The sequence below is a fragment of the Talpa occidentalis genome, unplaced genomic scaffold (genome assembly GCF_014898055.3).
Source record: "Talpa occidentalis isolate TD23 unplaced genomic scaffold, MPIMG_talOcc4v2.1 talOcc4.7, whole genome shotgun sequence".
Lineage (NCBI taxonomy): Eukaryota > Metazoa > Chordata > Mammalia > Eulipotyphla > Talpidae > Talpa > Talpa occidentalis.
In genome coordinates this window covers 98,887,085-98,907,976 of record NW_023605083.1, presented here as the reverse complement: position 1 = coordinate 98,907,976, position 20,892 = coordinate 98,887,085, and the positions used below count along the sequence as shown (strand labels likewise).

The following is a 20,892-nucleotide window of genomic DNA, read 5'->3' as shown; positions in this document are numbered from 1 at the left end:
TCTCTCACTCTCCCGCGCTTCTGACTGTACCCAGTGCTTGTATAAATAAATAAATAAATCTTTAAAATAAAATTAAAAAAAAAAAAAGTTTCCAGGTTGCTGAACACATGATGGAAATTTGGGGACAAAGGGCACAGAAGTTCTGTACATTCCACCCATCTTCCCCTATGTATCACTTCTATCTGGCCGTTCCCGAGTTACACATTTTTATAATATACCAATAATCTAGTAAGTAAAATGCTTTTCTCAGTTCTATGAGCTGCTCTAGCAAACTGATCAACCCAAAGGAGTTACTGGTAACTTGATGTACAGCCAGTCAGTCAGAAGCCCAGGTGACAATTTGGACTTGTGACTGACATCTGTGGGAGTCTGACAGAATCTGCGGTTAACTTCACATAGACAGAATTGACTGGTGGTACTAGAAAAAACACATTGGAACTCAACAATGATCTCAATTAAATTTATACATTCATAACTAAATACCATTGTAATGTAAGTCTGATTTGCCCATAATTCTTCAAATTGCCTAAATCCACACTCTTTTTAATGGTTCCACAAAAGGTATTATCCTCTTCAGTTATATTCAGAAACAGGTGAAAACTTAGAATGACTTTCTGGAACATAAGCTGAATTTCTGTATTATTCCTTTGTGCATATTAAATTTGAGATCAAAGACCCAAATATGAAAAATGAAGCCAAGTTGGAGTAAAACTTAAATGCTATGAAGCCTAGAGATCATTAAAATACAGATGGATAAATTTACTATATTAAGAATTTCCACATATCAAAAAGAAGCTAAAATAAAGCAAAAAAAGAAAAACTGGGAAAAACATTTCAATACATACAATAAAGTTCTGTCAACTCTGATTACCTCTTCTTCACCTCCTACAGTCTAAGTATCCAAGTCTTAACAACCCATCTCTTAAATGCCCCACCAGTGTGCCCAGATCCCACCACTTCCAGTGGAACCACCAGTCTCACCCAGACACCACCTATATGATGACCCCACATCTACCCTTGTCCATTCTCCTCTACTCAGCAGCCAGTTTTTATACTTTAACAAATTCTTAGGCCAATTATAATGGAAAATAGTCCTTACTCTAACCATATGTTAATTTTAATATTCAGATATATGTACTCCCTTGCGGGCAAAAAAATACCTAAATACCTCAAGTCAGAAGACTATCCGATGATTACAGAAAAGAAGAAAAGCAAAAGTGGATAACTTCCCCGGCCCCAAGAAAAGAAAATTACTTTTATTCTTCAGTATAAAAATGTGCTAATTGAAAAAACTTAAACATAAAATATGAAAGAAGTAAAAAAATCACCTCTCACCATCTGAGAGAAAGCCCATTAACATGTTAGTTTATGCTTTGATACACCTATTTATACACACACTCACATGCAAAGGAAGCATGTACCTGTTGCTTAGCTTTGTTTGTATTTTAATATAATCCATTTCCAACTTTTTGCTTAACTTCACTACTCCCAACTAATCAATATTAACATCTGGTATATATTCTTTCATATTTTTCTCCTACCTATAGAATCATAAATACATACAAGCATTTTTTATGAACAATATCATAAATGTCTGAATCTTGCTTCCCTCGATCAATAATGCACTAGAAATTCTTCCAAGTCAAAAGGATAAACACACTTTTTTTAACTGTGTATTTCATAGGTTAATTATATCACTGTTTATTCAGCCACTCCCTAAGGAAGATTCATTTGTTTATAGTTTTGTCCCTTACAAGTAATGCTACATTGATTCTTACACATACATTTTAAGTTTTCATGCTTTTGTGAAAATGGGATGTTTTAGTAAAAGGATATACATTTTTAATGGTAATAGACAGTCTTTGTTATTCAAATATTTTTTAACTATCTACAACATACATGACACTATTCCAGGCCAGGAGGATGCAGTAATAAGTAAAGAAGTAAATACCCAGTTCTCTTCAAGCTTAAATGTTAAGAGAGAAGAGACAATAAACAAAATAAGTATATCCAATATGTTAGAGGGTGTTTTGGTTTAAAAAAAATGGAGAAGGGGAATACATAGTAATGGGGAAGGAAATACAATTTTATTTAGGGTGGCTAAAAAAGGCTTCACTGAAAGCACAGTGTTTGAGTAAGACCTATAAACGCCGAAGGATATATCGTACATACTACAGATACAAAAATATCTGAATAAATAGTATATTTAGAGGAGAAGATCCTAGTCAAAAGGAAAAACAGGGGTAAAGGTTCATGGTATGGAGTGCTTCAGGAACCAAAGCAGGCTTGTGTGGGAAGAGCAAAAGCACCTAGGTGAAGAGAAATGAAGTCAGAGATAACAGGATCAGGCTGCGTCAATGAGGACTACGGCTTTTACTCATAGAAATGGGGAGCAATTGCAGGGGTCCAAACAGAAGAATAACATACCCTGATTTACATTACCAGATTAGTCTGAATGTAGTGTTGAAAGTATTTTACAGGGTATGAAAGCAAAATATTGATAGACAACATTTCAAAAATATTCCTACAATTCACATTTCTATCAGTCATCAATGACAGCATTTTACACTTCCTCTGCAATTCCACCAGTAAGAATTAATGCACTTTTTCATTTTGCCAATTGGATGGGCGAGAAGTGACATCACACTGTTATTTTAACATTTCCCTGACCATGTGTTTATGAATATCATTTCATACATTTATTAGCCATTTTTATTTAATTTATGAGATCCAACAATTTTATCCTTTCCTTACTTTCTCTTCAAGTTATCTTCTCCTTATCTATTTGTGAGGATTTATATGCTTGAGATATTGGCCTGTTATCTGCTGTGTTGTATTACACGATTATTTGTCAACTGCCTTTCTGCATCTTAAGTATAATTTACATACACTAACATACACACAGATTTAAGTATACAGTTCACAAATACAGTATATGTTGTGACTAACATAAATAACACATAACTACCCTTCCAATCAAAAATACAAAACATTTCCCTTACTCCAGAAAGTTTCCTCAAGTCTCTTTGCAATCAATTACCACAAAAAGATGGAGTCTCTGTTTTACCTTCCCCAATTTCTATCACCCTAGTTGAGTTGTCTCTTTTTGAAACTTGCAAAAACAAATGCTTACAGTAACTGTATACTGGCTGGCTTTTTTCCTCAACATTAGAGATTCACATATATTATGGTCTCTAACAAGACTGATCCTCATTTGGCTGTCAATTTGTTGATGGTTTTATTTGCCATAAAACAACTTTTTAAAATTTTCATGTCCCCACTTCAAGTGAATTGCTTATCTTGATTTAAACTCTCTATTTCTTGGATTCTATACAGTCACCTAAATATTATCCTAAGATTCTTGTTTATATGTTTCAGTCTTTAATTCATTTGAAAATTATTTTGAAAAATGATGCGATTGGGGACTCTTTCCTCAGATATCCAGTTTTGTTAGCACCATCTATAAATGAATCATCATTTCATTGGAAATGAAATTTCCAAGAGGGAAATAAATATTGAGACTACTGATAATCGTGTCGGTTAAGTATTCCTGACTGACAAAAAATTTCTCTCATGCCCAGAATACTCAAAGATATGTATCTTATGAAAAAGACATGATATTACTCTCTTCTTTTTACAATTATTCAATGGCTCTACACTGCCCTTACACTAAAAAGCACACATGGCCCTGCTAGACCCTCCAGCATCCCCTAACACTCCTCTCTCCCTACTCTTGCCTGTCCATAACACTGGTCTTCATCCAGTTCCTCCAACTCTGATCATTTCTGTCCACTTTTCATACAAGGCTTCACCTACCCAAGCCTAGCCTGCCACTCTTCTATCAAGTCTATTTAAACATCTTTTTATTTATTTATTTATTTATTTATTAGTGTAGCTCAGCTTTCTTTTGCAATTTTACAGCTAAACTCACAAGATGACACTTTCTGATAAGGTAATCTTTATAAGGTAATTCTGTAGGTGATTAAATCTGACAGATGCTAGTGAGATGGTGAATTTCAGGGCTCTAACAGCAAATGCTTTTTAAAAATTCTTGTTAAAATAATAAAATGTCTTAGGTTATATCAACAGAAAAATCAATCTGATAAAAAATAAATCAGTCTCAATTTTGTATTTGTGTCTAAAACCAAAATTATTCCCCAATAAGAAAATAAACCAATTGCAGCAAAATAAACTGAAGGAAAATAGCACTTTTAAGAATAAAGAATTATTGTATAATATTATCTTCTCAGTTATTTCTTCCAATGTAAACATAAACTAAAGGAATAGAATGTGTCTTTTCGTAACATGTTGATACTATAACTGTTCTTCAAAACATGCCTTGAATACCAGATACCTTCAAAGGTAAACCTTCTTCTTCTCCTAGGACAATGATGATAATTAGGAAGCTGATTAAACATCTTTATTTAGGGAGTCTCCCCAAGCCCCGCAAAACGAATTGCCCTGCCTCCCCAACCCCCATAGTGTTTCCTCCAAATCTCTCCAAAAATTCTCTATTAAATCACTGTGCACATTTAGATTTTGCTTCATGTCATCTACCCCAATATACTGTAAGCTCCACAAGGGCAAGGACCATTTCTATTTTGATCACCACTATACGCCTATGTGTCTCATTAACTGGCTCAAGAAATACTAATCACAAAAAAACAGTAGGAAAAATAAAAACAACAGAAGCATGACAAAACTGCAACAGGAAAGTAAGAGAAAAAACATGAAGAGATAAATAAAACGTGAAGTCAATGGAGTAATAATTTAAGGAATTAAAAAGAAACCAAGGTGGGGCCTCCCTGGTGCCGCAAGGGGTTAAGACACAGCATTGAGAAGCTATCTGCGGTCACTGCAGCACAAGTTGGATGCCCTGCCAGGAAGGTGACCTACATGAGGCAGCAGACCTCTCCTGACTTGCCCGCTGCTCCCCTCAGCAATGTATTTTAGTCAATCCGCCTGTTCTGTTCCCCACTCTGTCTCTGGTGAATCCTCTCACCCCTCAGACCTCTGACCTGTACCCCAGTTCTTGTATGCATAAATAAATCTTTATTAAAAAAAGTTTATAGATTTACTATACCAACCTCTATATTGTGCCCTTTGATAAACAGAATCAAAGAATCAAATCTAAAATACTAGATCACAATTCTATTTACTTGATAGCCAACTACTGAAGACTAGATTCATTTGACCGAAATTGCTTAAGTTTATAAAAATAAACTAGTTTCAGTATACAATGCAGAAAATAATAAACATTTTAATGCAGTCACCTTGAAATTTCTGACTGTTTGATAATGAGCACACATTCCCTTTAGCAATATTCTATAGCCAAAGCTCATACTTAAAAGTATTTTTATTTTGGTAGGCAAAATCTACCCTGAAAGCAAAACCTACTTTGCAATTGACAGGGTTTTCTGTACTTCTCAAAAAATGGGACATTAAGAGTTAATATTATTTAACAATTTTTGTACTAGGCACTGACTTGTTGCACTTGGTGCCCTCTATCTACAGAGACTAAGACAAACTACACAAACATTTTGGAGTTAAATGACATTTCCAATAGGGATTGTGAAATGAGTTTATTGTTTTGACTTTAAAGTTTCCCCCTTTCATATGTCTCAAATGAAGATATGAGTTACCCTATTTAAACAGATTATGAAAGATACCTCACAGGACTCTCATATTCTGTGAGTGGAGTTTAAACTGCAATTTTGGGGAAGAAGAAATCACACTCTACAATGAAAAACACTAAAACTGTACATGCCGTTTAACCTGGTAATTCCAATTCTAGAAATTGAACTTAAAAGACATAATTAAAGACATAATTTGATTATGGATTGTCAATACATAATAAGTATGTATTATCCATACGGTATTTTTTAATTGTGGGAAAAACTAAACATCTTATAACATGGCTTAGTTAAATATTTTGTGGCACGATATGACATTAAAGTGAAAAGTATATTAAAAAAATAAAATGAACAGTATAACAGTATAATTAGAAGAGTTTGTTTTGTCTCACCCCACTAAAATTAAGCACACTGAAAGTAAGGAATTTGCTTTACTCATGCATTATGCCTAACATTTAGCAATGCCAGGCACAAAGTAGGCACACTCAAAACCCTATAAAATGAATGCGTTTGAGTAATGCAAGTACACATAGAAAAGGTTTTTAAAAAAGTTTTTAGCTCAATGTACATACATAATATACTTTATATATATATATATATATATATATATACACACACACACATACACACACACACACACATACATACAGGAGAACCACATAATGTATGTCCATTAGCTTTATAGGAATTCAACTTCCGGGTTAAGCAAAATAAAAGAAGGAAATACTATCAATCATTCACCAGGTCTGTGGCGGGTAGAGGGACAGGAGGGAAGGAGGGGAGGATGTGCATTAGCTGCTACCTCAATAGATCTCAGGTCCCTGTAGCCTCTCACTGGGTGATTCTGGTATTTAAAGAAATTTTCTGTTTTGTTTTTAATACAAGATGAATATGGCAGCTAAATATAACATCAACTAATTAATTTGGTATTCCACCCCCCAAAAAAGTATAATTTTCTCCAAAACTGGACTTTTTAAAAGGATTTCCAAGGGTTATTCTGACTACATAGAAATACTGTATTAGAAAATACTGCCTACTGATCTCCAAATAAAATGTAACTATCATGTATAATCAGATATACATGAGTGGTGAATATGTACAGTGCCCTAGTTTTTATTTACTGCCTAGTATCACTATAATTAGGAAGTAAGAAATAAGCTCTAAGTTTTTTGTTTACATTTTTTAATTAGTTTTTTATTTTTTACATCAGTGTTCATTTGTAAACAATATTTGCTTCCCCCTACCCCCTCAGGTGTAGTTCTCATAGTTTCCTTCACCAATGCACCTGTGCACCATCAATTCAGTCCCCTGTGCTCCTCCCTCCCTCTGATCCCTCTCCCTCCTCCTCCCCTGCAGGATGTCTCTGATTTATAATTGTCTGTTTTTGCTTTGCTGTGTTTTGTACTGTTATTATTTTTTTACACTGATGTCTTATTTGGTTCCCCTATATTCCTGCTATAAGTGAAACCATCCGATATTTTTCTTTTTCCTTCTGGCTTATTTCACTGAGCATAATTCCTTCTAGTTCCATCCACGTTGCTGTGAATGGCATGAGTTTATCTTTTTTGATTGCTGAATAATATTCCATTATGTATATATGCCGCATCTTCTTGATCCAGTCATCTATTTTTGGGCATTTGGGTTGTTTCCAGGTTTTACCTATTGTAAATAGTGCTGCAATAAACACAGGGGTACAGGTGTTCTTTTGAATCAATGTTTTTGTGTCCTTTGGGTAGATCCCTAGGAGAGGAAATGCCGGGTCATATGGTAGCTCCATTTTTAATAAACTGAGGAACCTCCAGACAGAAAAGCTCTAAGTTTTTTAATAGCTCACAATATTTATATCCTTTCTACATTTATTACAGAAATGCTAGATCTGGTACTCTAGATTCAACATTCCTTTTACTGACCTAAAATAGCATTATTCCTATAGTATATTGTCTATTGTTAGTTTATTCATGCAGCACATTATTTTTATCCCACTGCTTTATGTTATTTTAAACATATTAACTCAAGATATAAATCTTTTCAGTAAGAATAAGGCCATTTTCTACTTTTGTTAAGATTTGCTTAAGTATTTGTGAAATGAAAAAAATACATTAAGTCCTTTATTAAGATGTACATTTTTTTAAAATGAAAAATAAGGTACCTGAACATCGTAGAGTGCAACAATATTTTCATGCTGAAGTTCCTGTTAAGGAAATTGAGAATTAAAAATATTTGCACTTACTATGATAATTTTTATTTCAACATACAAATAAAAATTTAAGTATACATGTACATATACACTATTTCTAGTATACTACTATTACTAGATGAGAGTACTCCACAGTCTATCATGGAATATGGTATGTGCCAAGTCAAACTTTACTTGGGGTCTAAATTTCTTTTCAGTACCATCATTTATTAGACTCTTAACAAGAGGAGTACTTTCATTTCCAAAATAAAAGTCATAAATATGGTAACATATTTCTCTGCTAGTCTTCTAAATTTAATATATAATTTCTAATAGCAAAAGAGGCATGAAATTTCAAAGGCTTTTAGAAAGGATATTTGCCTGAGAGAAAATAAAGTTTAATTCTTAACTCAAAAAATTATACTGTGGGCCTTCCTGGTAGCACAGGGGTTAAAATCTCAGGGCATCAAGCTATTGCCAGCCACTGAGGCATGATATGAGTTCGATCCCCAACCAAGTAGCTAACTCACATGGTACAGCAGTCCTCTCCTGTGTTGCCTGCTGTTCCCCTCAGCAGCACATTTCAGTAGACTGCCTGCTGTGCTCCCCACTCTGTCTCTGGTGAATCCTCTCACCCGCACCCCCTCACCCCACACCTCTGACCTATACCTCAGTTCTTGTATGCATAAATAAAAATAAATCTTAAAAATATATATATACTTCTTTAAAAAAGTGCTCTCCACAGAATAATATTTATTAAAGTTGGTTTTACATGAGGATTCCATAATCACATCAGTTTGGAAAACAATGGGTTAAATACACCCAAACCAATTTTCTCATTGCGTAATTTTTCAGTATATGAGCCAAGGGCTTTGTGACTCTCCAAGAAGTATTTAGTAAACAGGACTTTCCACACTTATTTGACCATGACCTTTTTATTCCTCAAAGCATCTTACTTGAATTGAATAATGCTGCTTGTGATCTTTCCTTCTGAGGAAAACAAATTGTTCAAATTAACAAGAAAGAAAGATTCCCAGATCCCCCAACACTTAACTGTAATGTGAAAGGGGTCAACAGAGGTAAATAATATATGAGAGGCCTGACTCAAAGATTAACATAATAACTAGGGGAAAGAAGACATGAGATACTGAAATCAGTTTTCATAGAATCCTCCCAAACATGGCCAACATCCAGAAACATCTACTCTTAAAAACAGCTTCCGAGTACTCAACGTTTCAAAACACCGAGCATGCAAAAATGAAAGCAACAGGTGAAAATTCTCAAACTTTTGAGAAGTTTGAGAAATAGGTCCAACTATTGCAAAGAATATCATCATGTAATCTTTAGCCTAGGTTTAGCCTTGTATAAAATAACACAGAAAACAAACATACCTTTAAGATTTTAATCTCCTTCCCAAGCAGTATTTGTGATTTTGACAAGTTCTTTTTATTAATACTTTTAATAGCTACCTCCCAGTCAGTTTTCTGGAAAAGAAAAAGAATGTTATTCCTGTATACAAAAATAATCCACCAGGGAAAAAAAATCTGTAGCCACCAAGACCTTTTTAGCAAATTTATGTGCTAAATGAAAATATGGAAAAGAATCTGCATCAAAACAATATTTCATACATCACAATTAATATACAAGACAGTCACTAAAAATAATTAATATGAAAACCACACAGTAACTAGTACTAAGTGAAAAAAAGAACATAGTTTACCACCATTTAAGTTATGAAGATATGTGGACAATAAACTGAAAGATAGTATGGTTAACTGACAACAAATTTGATAGGTTGGCAGTATTAAACCTTATTTTAGTTACTTTCTTCTTGCGTTTTAATTTATTTTAACAAATTAAAATCAGTATTTATTACTTTTTCTGATAAGCAACAATGCCAGCCCACTTTTAACATGCCTCTTGACAACAATCAAAATTGCCAAACCCTTCGTTTCCACTCGAGGTTCCTTTCCAAATTCTTTAGATTTTGGAACCTCGTGTGATCGCTTTGCAAAACAGCAAAAAACTTAAAAGGGGGGTGGGGTAGGAGCGGGGGGCTTGAACATGCTTTCTTGTTTATTTGGATTGAAAAACGGAGCGTCCAACCAACCATCGTCTCCACTCGGAGCCCGTCTTCCAAGAAAGGGAAGATGGGGACGCGGTTCATCCGGGTGTCGGAGAACCAAAGCTGGGAAACGTGACACCCCAGAGTTTGAGAAAGCCCCGGGCTAACGGGAAAGCAGCCCATTTTCCGCTGGGTCTGCAATAATCGACCTCAAAGGTGACGAACCCTGGCAGCCCAGAGCGAAAGGAGGGTGGGGTGAGGGCGGGACACCGCAGACGAGGTCTACGCCCGAGCCCTGGGCTGCGCCGGGGGTTGCAGCCCTCTAGGATTTGGGGGGACGCTCAAGCGCAAAGGCTTCTCTGGGCCGGCCGGGGGTCGAGTCGCTTACAGCACTTTGTTATCGGGCTCTCCGCCACCGACGGGAAATCAGAGGCCCGGCCGCCCGGCCGTAGGTGGAGCGCTGCCTAGTGGCCCCGGCCTCCAAACAAACCTCGCCCGACCAAAACAAACCCCCGACACTGACAGCGCGCACAATGGCAGGCCTCGGGGCGGGGAGCCCTGCCCGGCGGGTGCGGGTGCGGGTGGGGGTCGCTGCGCCCGCGGTTTCTACAAGTTTCGGGACCCCCCAGTCCCGCCGCGCGGGCTACTGGGGCCCACAAAGCCCGGCCTCGCTCGGACCGGCGGGGCTCACCTGCCGGTGTCGCCCCCGGAAGACCACGGCGAAGGCCCCGTGTCCCACGAGGTCCCTCTTGCTGTACTCGAAGTCGCCCACCACCTCCATGGCCGCGCCCCCGGGGCATACGGCGGGCGGCGCAGCTCCGCGGGCCGGGATCAGCACCGCAGGCCCGCCGGCCCGGAGCGCGCCCGCTGGCCGCCGGAATGGGGCAGCCGCGGCCCCGCGCCCGGGCGGACGCTCATGCCGAGAGGCCGGAGCGGGGAGAGGAGAGGCCGCCGAGCGGGGCCGGGGTCAGCGAGGCCTGGCCCGGCCCCGGTCTCTCCTCATGGCCCGGCTCGCCGCCGGCCGCGGGTTCCCTGGCGAAGCGGCCTCGGCGCTGGCGGGCCAGGGGCGCCGCCGCCGTCACTGCGCGCCCCTGGAACCGCACACGCGTCCGGGAGAGATGCGGGGCCCGGTCCTCCCCATCCCCAGCTCGTCTGGCCGCTTCGGCGCTCTCCGCCCCGGGGCGCTGCTTTGGTGGCCGCCGCCCAAGGACCGACACGGCAGCGGCACCCGCGCACCTCCGCGCCTCCGGGCGGCGCCCAACGCACAAGCGCGCGCCGGCCGCTCCCGCGCCGACTGTCGGCCCTCCGCGACGTCAGCACGTCTTGTAGGACGCAGCGCGCGGAGAGGTTGCTCCCTCCGCCGGGAAAATGAGTACCTGCGAGCTCTGGTTTGCACGCCCACGGCCCGAGCGAGAACCCAGTCACTGCTAAAGCAGGAAAGAAGATTCTGCACTGGGCCTGGGTGCAGAATGGAGCTTGCCACAAACGGGACTAGAGCCAGCTAGAAGAAGGAGGCTTCGAGGAAATAGCCCTTGAACTCCAGCTGCAGACGGGTCGGAAATGTCCTTGGTGCTGTGTAGACCCCAGGCACCCGGTAAGAGCAACTCTACACCTAGAGCCGGGATTTCCCCTTGAACTCTAAAACCCAAGTCATGCCGGTCTTCGACTCTAATGCGTTCGCTGCCCAGGGTGCTTGAAGAGATGATGCCTGGCTGCAATTCTGCAGCCAAATCTTTTGGGGTCTCTTGTCTTCCATGAAACGCTGTTGACATCAAAAGAACCCTTCCCATAGAAATGTTTTTGCATGCATACTCGTTATTGCATGCATTTTCCAGGGCTCTCAGGAGAACCCCTGCTGCCCAGCCCCCAGGTGTCCTGCCTGTTTAACCTCAGCCTTACCTTGAATGGCTTAAAGTGAGCTTTCTTTATCTGATTTTTGAAGTTCGAGTAACAAGGAATCTATTGTCAACTGCCAAGGCAGTGTCTTATGAAACCATTTTGTAAACATGTTTGAAAATGTCAGAAAATTCAGGGCCCATGTTATAATGTAGTTAGGTGTATTTCCTCCCAGGTTATCTCCCGCCACCAGAATTACATTCCCCACCCCATCCCCATCCTTGCAAACAGAGTTTTGAAAGCTGGCCAGGGGCCATAAAAACCTCCAACCTTAAGATAGTCAGCTTAGGAATTGAGAACACCCCCTTTTCCTTTCTCAATCCTTCAAATTGTAGGGTCTTATATTTCTGCTTGTACCTACATAATCTTAGTACTTTGAAAGTTGGCCTAAGTGAGTGTTACCCACTGTAAAAATCTGGAGCCTTCAAAAATTGAGAGCAAAATGAAGCAAATTTGAATATACACACTGTTGACTCAAAAGCAATCAGTAATTCCCAAAATAAGATGGGTTTATTGGAAACAACAGAAAAGGGACAGATTGGAGAGTGCATGGTGAGAACCACATGTACCTCCTGGAATCAAAGGTCAGAAAACTGGTGGAGAATCAACATTACTTCCCCTAGAGGTGCAAGGCCTGTTAGGTTGTTATTAATAGTTTGCTAACTGAATGTGCACACATGGGCACTCTCCTATAGTCTGATCTCATTTAAATGTGGCCTTTGTCTGTTATTTTTCATATTTTCCTCTTTTGATGTAGATCCTTCTTTGCAAGCATCGCTAATTAGCAACCAGCTATCTGCCAGAATCACTGGCCTCTTGTCCCATGGTGCCAGGAAGGAACTTTCCTGGGTGTCCTGTCCCACATCTCAGGGAAGGCATACAGACTGGGAACCTACTGAGGTCACATTAGAGTAACAAGAAGGGTAAAACAGAGATCACAGATTTTTTTTTTTCTTTTTAATTTTTATTTATTTTGTGTAGAAGAACTGGGGTGTAGGCCAGAGGTTGGGGCTATGAGAGGATTCACCAGAAACAGAGTGGGGAGCAGAACGGCAGATTGACTGAAATATACTGCTGAGGGGAGCAGCAGGTGAGTCAGGAGAGATCTGCTGCGCCATGTGGGTAGCTCCCTGACTGGGGATCAGCTTCATAGGTTAAGTCTTAACCACTTGCACCACCAGGGTGGCCCCCAAAAATCTTTTGTAATTGATTGGGAAATGCTGACAACAGCCTTGTCCTTTCATGGAAGGGAGTAAGAAAATGAGACAAGAAATAACAACAATAAGAAAAACATTAAAATAAGAAAAACGTGGTTTGGCCACTTGCAAGGCTGTCTCCTCAGCTGCTTCAAATTCTTGGAAATCTTCATTTTCAGGTCACCTAATAATGTTCAGTCAAAATTGGGTACATTCTATAGATGTGTCACATGAACCCCAGAGTCTGAAGTTTGGCTGCACAATTGTTCACTGACTGGTGATTGCTAGCTAGTTTATACAATGACCAGGTTTGGTAAATGCTTGACTAGCAATGGAGAAGAGAGAACTTGAGTTTCTGCCCAAAACACTTCCCTGCTTGAGGTTGGCAGATGGATGTTTAAAGAAAATGCGGGGGTTGGTTTTCTTCAGGGGTGAGCCTTGCATGTGCTTTTTCCTTACATGTTTGTAGCTCTCAGCTGGACTGTGCAGATTCAAGCTGTTTTTAGCTGGTTCTGCAGTTTGACCTTTACACAGCAGTAGCTTCTGCAAAAGATTCCACCTAGAAGAGAACAATAACTGGAAGAACATGTACTCAGTGAAATGTTAAATGTTTCAGTTTTATACTGGGTAAAGTTTTGCACCTGGTAACACAATGGGATTGGCAGCAGTCCCTGATAGGGTCATTTCCAGCAAGGATGAAGTTTTTCTGAAGATGTCTTTTCCAATAGTTTGTAGGGTGTGTTGCTTAAGGTCTTTATCTCCCTGGAGCATCTGTGAAAAGATTGTTCAACTAGACATGGTTATTTCTGATAGAAACAATTAGGCTTTTACAATATTAATGTGTATTTTCTTTAATCAATTGTGAATAAAAAGAATTAGAGACTAAGTGCATTTGAGTATACTATGGCATCTCAAAGGGTGAGAGTTTGAGTTCCAAAAGGATTGTATCTGAGATATAGAAGGACAGGCTGCAATGCTTATAAACAGGGATTTACAGGGTCTCTACCTATTTTGGCAATTGAGTTTTAATAGTACCATTGGTGCATTTTACTAAATTAGATGATTGAGGATAGTATGCCCAGTGAAGCTGTTACAAAAACTGACAAAATGGCATAAATTTGTCAGAGCAACTGGCCAGTAAAATGAATATGATGCATGCATCAGTATGATGTTCGAGAGGTGCTCCCTATGTATGTATGATCTTTTCCTAAAGGATTTGGTGACCACAGAAGAGTCAATAGCCTGTTTATAAGGGAAAACCTCAGTCTAGTGAGGAAACATATAGACTATAATTAAAACATATTTCTCAGCTTGAAATGAGGATAACTAGATGAAATCCAATTGCCAGAATGCTAACTGCCTATAAGCAATTTAGAGTGTCTAAGAGGGGGCCTCCTTGGTGATGTAGGTGTGAAGTCTCAGCATGATCACTTGCTACACCCCAGCCAGGGAGCTAATCCACATGGCACAGCAGACCTCTCTGTCTCGCCTACTGTTCCTCTTAGCAGTGTATTTCTGTAGATCTGCCTGTTCTGTTCCCCACTCTGTCTCTGATGAATCCTCTTGTCCCCGGCATCTCTGGCCTATCTTCTTTGTATAAATAAATAAATAAATCTTTTTTTTTTTTAAATAGAGTGTTCAAGAGCTGCACAAGCAGATTTCCCTGGATTATATTTTGAAAAGAAAGGACATGTAAGGTGGACACTATTTGTGGACTTTTTAGTGTTTTCAAATCAATATTGATCCACGAATAATATCATTTTATCAGTGAACCATAGATTTGGATAAGAGTGGAGATTTCAGTCTCTGGCAGGACTGAAAATTGTTATTTGGTCCAACCAGATCTTTTCTCCTTCTGTCATGCCAATAGTTATTAAAGTTCTAGTCCTGTTTTCCTGTCTAGGGTCAGTTGTCAGCCAGTCATTCTAAGTCATTTACTGGAGAAAATGTCCCTTTGAACCATGATAGGACATTTGGCTCTTACTGCTTCCTTTAAGAAAAGCATTCTTCATGGAAAGATGATGTCCTTTAGCTTCAAGAGAGTTCATTTTAGAATGTACTGGAATCTTTTTTTTTTTTTTAAAGATTTGTTTTTATTTATTTATTTATACAAGCACTGTGTACAGTCAGAAGCACGGGAGGGTGAGAGAATTCACCAGAGCCAGAGCCGGGAGCAGAGCAGGCAGAAGGACCGAAGCACACTGCTGAGGGGAGCAGCGGGCGGCAGGAGAGGTCTGCGCGCCATGCGGGACCCTCCTCCGGTGGCCGGGGAGCAGCCAGGGATTGAACCGGCGCTGCAGAGGCTGCGGGCAGCTTTGCAACCCAGCGCTCAACCGCTGCGCCACCAGGGAGGCCCTGTACTGGAATCTTAATAGTTAAAGAATTTGTAAAATATACTGCCCAACAATTTCTGCACATAAGGACCATTTTTTATTTTGTCTCCATTATAAATAAGGAAACCACACTGCTTCCACAACATTCAAAATCATGAGTTACTCCAAAATCATACCTGTTATCATAAATGTTTTGTCTTGGCTAGTACATGCCCATGTGAGCGAGTATAATTTGTCTTGTTGCACTTTAGTAGCCAAAGGCAAAAGAGCTACTTTGATTACATCAAAAAGGGTATCAATATTGCATATCCAGCACAATATTAGCCACTAATAAACACAAATCATGTGACATGTTAACATTACCCAAAGGAATTTCTTGCAGGTCATCGTGAGGAGTCAGGAGGTGATCTATTACTAACAGCAGAGAGTGGAGTAGCAGGCTAAGTTTTTTACAACATGAAAGTGTTACTGGGAAATAGCAAAAGGATCTCATAGGAGATAAGGTGTTTAAAAAATGTTGAGGCTTAACAATTCTTGAGAGCTTAGCTACAATGGGGGATTAGGAACAGTTGAATGCCAAGGAATGGACAATGTTGTTTATTAATGGCTCAGAGATCCTGGACAAAACTTCATCTTCAACCTTTAGGTTTCCTTACAGGTAAAATTAGAGTATTTCAAGGAAAAATGAGGCCAATAATATTGAAATCTTCTACAGTAGGGTTCATGCCTTGAGAGACTTCTTTATTTATAGGGCTATTATTGGTTAATTCTGGGAACAGGTTTAGTGTGATCTATTTGAATACTGATGGGAGGTACTCTGAATTTTGTCAACATCAGGAGAAGAATTTTCCAGAAAAGGGAAGGGGAGAGAAATTTTGAAGCCATTTTCTCCCAATTTTTTTGTTTCTTTTTCTTTTAATTTTTTTTTTTTAATAGAAGAATTGGATGTAGACCTGAAGTATGGGGCATGAGAGGATTCATCAGAGACAGAGTGGGGAGCAGAGCAGGCAGATCTTCTGAACTACACTGCTAGGGGAGCAACAGGCGGGACAGGAGAGGTCTGCTGCACCATGTGGGTGAGCTCCCTGGGCAAGGCTGGAACTCAGGCCATAGCAGTGATAGTTGTGAGACTTAACCCTTAGGCCACCAGGGAGGCCCTGTTTGTTTTAATTAATTTAAGGTTTTGTTTTTTTTTAATTTTGTGAAGAGGCAGGAGACTCTTGGTAACATTTGGCAGTTTCCAGATACCATTCAAAATGGGCTTTCCATTCAGTTTTGGCAATTTCAGAGCCATGGCTATCAAGTTAGTTTTAAGAAAAACAAATTTGGGGACTTCAAATGTTACCCATAATCTCCACTGGAGTTCTAAATTATCTTTAATTAATCAGTACACTCAGTTAGAAAAGGGCATGTAGTAGGACTATGCATGGTACTGAAATTAAGCCAATAGAGATTCCTAAAAGAGGAACACCCTCAAAATACTGAGAAGACTCAAACTTCATTGTCTTTTTAAGTTTATATTATTATTGTTGCCAGGAATTCGCAAAAAATCGTTTTGCTCCATATCCAGAAGGAAATTGGGTGATGGGCTTATTTGAGTTCTTACAACTAACACACTCTATCCAATAAGGTAACAACCTGTTTTCTACCAAGTTATTGCCAAACTGAATACTCAAACAAATGCACTAATGTCCGGTTGTTTCCAGAATGATCACACCAAAGAGCAAACTAGCACAATCCCACAGGGACTCTTTTCTGAGAACAAATGGACTGAATACATTTTTATGCTCACATGCAAAAGGCACAGTCAGAGCTTGGAGGACCTGTCCCTAATAGATGGGGTCAAAGGCTAGTATGTCTCTAGTAAGAACCACCTAAACTCAAAGAATCTGGCTAAGACTGACACAAGTCCAATGGAATAATCCGTATCCTCAAATGATTGGTTATGTGCCATGGCTGGTACCCCAGATGATACAAGGCCTTAGGCAAACAGCAACATTTTCAAATAACCCCCAGAGAGAATGCCACCAAACTAAGGATCTCTCCAAGAAAAGACTTACCCTGGGTGTCCTGGATTAGTGGGAGAGCAGCGACTGCAAGTGCCTTCATGGACCCTCACTTGATTTCTATCAGTCTCAGAGATGTCAGGAGTCTTACCTGGATCCTGTACAGGTCACCAAATATGGTGAACTAAAACAAAAGTCATCAGTTATTCCAATAGCAGAATGGGATTATTTGGAAACAAATAACAGAAAAAGGCCATTTGGGGGAATTCCTGGCAACAATAATCATGTAAATAATAAAAGACAATGAAACATTAATCATCTGAGTGTTTTAAGGGTGTGGCTCATTCAGAAGCCCCTGTTGTCCAAAATTTTCAGTACCCTGGTCCTTCCACATGTGTATTTCTAAACAAGTGTATTAAATTAACTAAGAGTAATTTAGATTGGAAAGTGTTTGTCTGCTGGCAAGACCCACATGTTGAAACAAAGTTCCATAAACCCTATGTCTCCTCTTCTTCCTTCTGCTAGGGTGGGGAAGCAGCATCACTTCCTGTAGGAGATGCAAGGCATGTTGGCTTGGTAACTGGCACTTTTCTAGTCTTCTGACCTCATTTAAATAGGATTTCTGTGTATTATTTTTCATAACACAGCAATTCACATGGAGATGATTCCTTACCTCTTTGAAAGATTCTCTATCATCTATCTTTAAATAAGAATACTTAAATAGGTTCTAGGATTTAATACACCAAAATTCACTAAAAATAGCTCTTAAGGAATATGTTTCTTAAGGGCTGTAGGGCCCTGAACAAGTTACAAACATTATGTGCCTCAGTTTCCTCATCTGTAAAATAAAGATAATAGCAATTACCTTATCTGCTTAAGAAGGTTAAATTAATGTGAAAAGAGCATAAAAAGTTCCTAGCTTGTACAAAGCACTATTTATGTGTCTGGCAAGTAAGTAAAGTAAGATCTAAGCTAACCTTAGCAACACTTATCCACCCCGGACCAGGGCCCTCACAATCTTTCCCTCTTTCCTCCTCTGTCTACTCCCAAAATGGTTTTAGAAGAACAGAATAAAAACTTTTCGTGGGCCTCCCCGGTGGTGCAGCGGTTGAGCGCTGGGTTGCGAAGCTGCCCGCAGCCTCTGCAGTGCTGGGTTCAATCCCCGGTTGCTCCCCGGCCACTGGAGGAGGGTCCCACAGGGCGCGCAGACCTCTCCAGCCGCCCACTGCCCCCCTCAGCAGTGTACTTCGGTCCTTCTGCCTGCTCTGCTCCCCGCTCTGGCTCTGGTGAATTCTCTCACCCTCCCGCACTTCTGACTGTACCCAGTGCTTGAATGTATAAATAAATAAATAAATCTTTAAAAAACAAAAAACTTTTCAACTCCACAGAGAGACTATCTTCATACTAGTAATGATGGCTTAGCTAACAGACATTGGTTAATCTATTTCCCATAAGAAGCAATGAGTATAAAATTTGCAATGTGAAGGCAGCTAAAGGTAGGTAGATCTCCCAGTCTTTCTCACACACTACCTGGCAGGAGCCAACATCTCAGGGAGCATGATAACTGGGGAGCCCTCCAAGGCTTTTCAGAGGTAGCTGAAACTACTGGCTTTGGGGTCTATTACTGAGGTGCCTCCTTGGGCCTTAGTGCTATCCAGGAGCTTCATTTCATCCTCTCTGCTGGTCACTTCACTGTCCAGACAAGGACACATGGATCTTTGTCAGCTGACCCCATGCACATTTCCCACATATCTCTGTCTCAGAGCTTTTATCATGAGACATAATTCATAACCTCATCCTCTTCATTATGAATTCAAGCTAATTGATATACTAATGAATATCAGTTTCGAGTTGTTTAATGTCATTAAAATTATGTCCCCAGAATAGAGTATTATGGAGATGATTTTTAAGAAGCCACTATAAGCTCTTTTTTTTATCATTGTAAATTTTTTTTTATATAATAAATTTTATTTTTATATTCCCCATACAATTGCAACCCCCCCATTCTGACCCCAATCCCTCCCCTCTCGCCCCCCACCCCCCAAAAAGTGTCTCTGGTTCATAGTTTTTTGTTGATTTTGATTTTCACTTTCTTATAGTTATTCATTTTCCTGGTCCCTTATTTAAGTTTTCTAGATTCCTGCTATGAGTGAGACCATCCGGTATTTTTCTTTTTCTTTTTGGCTTATTTCACTGAGCATGATCCCTTCCAGTGCCATCCATGTTGCTGCAAATTGCATGTGTTTATCTTTTTTGAATGCTGAGTAATATTCCATGGTATATATGTACCACATCTTCTTGATCTGTTTTTGGGCATTTGGGCTGTTTCCAAAGCTTAGCTATTGTAAACAGTGCTGCTATAAACATAGGGGTGCAGGTGCTCTTTGGAATTGATGTTTCTGTGTCCTTTGGGTAAATACCTAGGAGTGGAATTGCTGGATCATATGGAAGCTCTATGTTTAGTAGGTCCAGAAATCTCCACACAGCTCTCCATAGTGGTTGGACCAGTTTGCACTCCCACCAACAGTGCAGGAGAGTTCCTTTTTCTCCACAACCTCGCCAACATTTGTTGTTGCTAGTTTTTTTAATATGTGCCATTCTCACTGGTGTAAGATGGTATCTCATGGTAGTTTTGATTTGCATTTCCCTGATTACAAGTGATGTTGAACATTTTTTCATATGCCTGTTGGCCATTTGCATTTCCTCTTCAGAGAAGTTTCTTTTTAGCTCTTCTGCCCATTTTTTGACAGGATTATTTTCTTTGTTGTTGTTGAGTCTCATCAGCTCTTTGCAGATTTTTGTGATCAGTCCTTTATCATTAGTGTTGGGTGCAAAAATGTTCTCCCAGTCAGTGGGGTTTCTCTTTGTTTTTGTTATTGTCTCTTTTGCTGTGCAGAAGCTCTTTAATTTGATGGAGTCCCAGCTGTTTATCTTTGCCTTCACTATCACTGCTTTGGGTGATGTATCTGTAAAGATGTCTTTGATGTGCAAATCACGTAGTGTTTCGCCTATATTTCCTTCTATATATTTTATGGTTTCAGGTCTTATGCCTAGTTCTTTAAACCCCGAATTGCCAAAGCTCTACTGAAAAAGAAAGAAGGGAATGGAGGCATCACACTCCCAGACTTCAAACTATACTACAAAGCCATAATCATCAAAACTGCATGGTATTGGAACAAGAACAGACATACAGACCAATGGAATTGAATAGAAAATCCAGAAATAAACCCACAGATTTATGGTCAACTAATCTTTGACAAAGGAGCAAAGACTATGCATTGGAGCAAAGAAAGTTTGTTCAATAAATGGTACTGGGAAAACTGGGTTGCTACATGCAAAAGAATGAAGCTTGACCACTACCTCACACCATACACTATAACTCTTAATTTGGACCTGCATCGTGTCCCTTATGCACAGGCCAAGCACACACCCCATAAATACACCACTGCTTTAAAAAACAAAATATACATTTTGCACACATAAGAATTCTGACCTCGATGCTCGTTATTGAAAAGAAGTGGTAATGTAATAGGGTGGTCCCCAGGAAAGGGGGAAGTTCCAGGTTTCCTGTCCCACCCAAAGGAGGG

At 39.8% G+C, this 20,892-nt stretch overlaps 1 protein-coding gene across 1 annotated transcript in view; it reads right to left on the bottom strand.

Moving 5' to 3' along the window:
- The window catches only part of ULK2 (unc-51 like autophagy activating kinase 2), an 82,895-nt gene extending 71,725 nt beyond the window's left edge, over positions 1–11,170 (bottom strand). The window contains exons 1-3 of the mRNA XM_037494849.2: positions 10,566–11,170; positions 9,201–9,293; positions 7,783–7,824 (exon numbers count right to left, since the gene is read on the bottom strand). Of these exons, the coding sequence (XP_037350746.1) occupies positions 7,783–7,824; positions 9,201–9,293; positions 10,566–10,655 (225 nt within the window). The 5' untranslated portion in view covers positions 10,656–11,170. The remainder of the gene's footprint in view (positions 1–7,782; positions 7,825–9,200; positions 9,294–10,565) is intronic.
- Between the last annotated feature and the right edge of the window lie 9,722 nt (positions 11,171–20,892).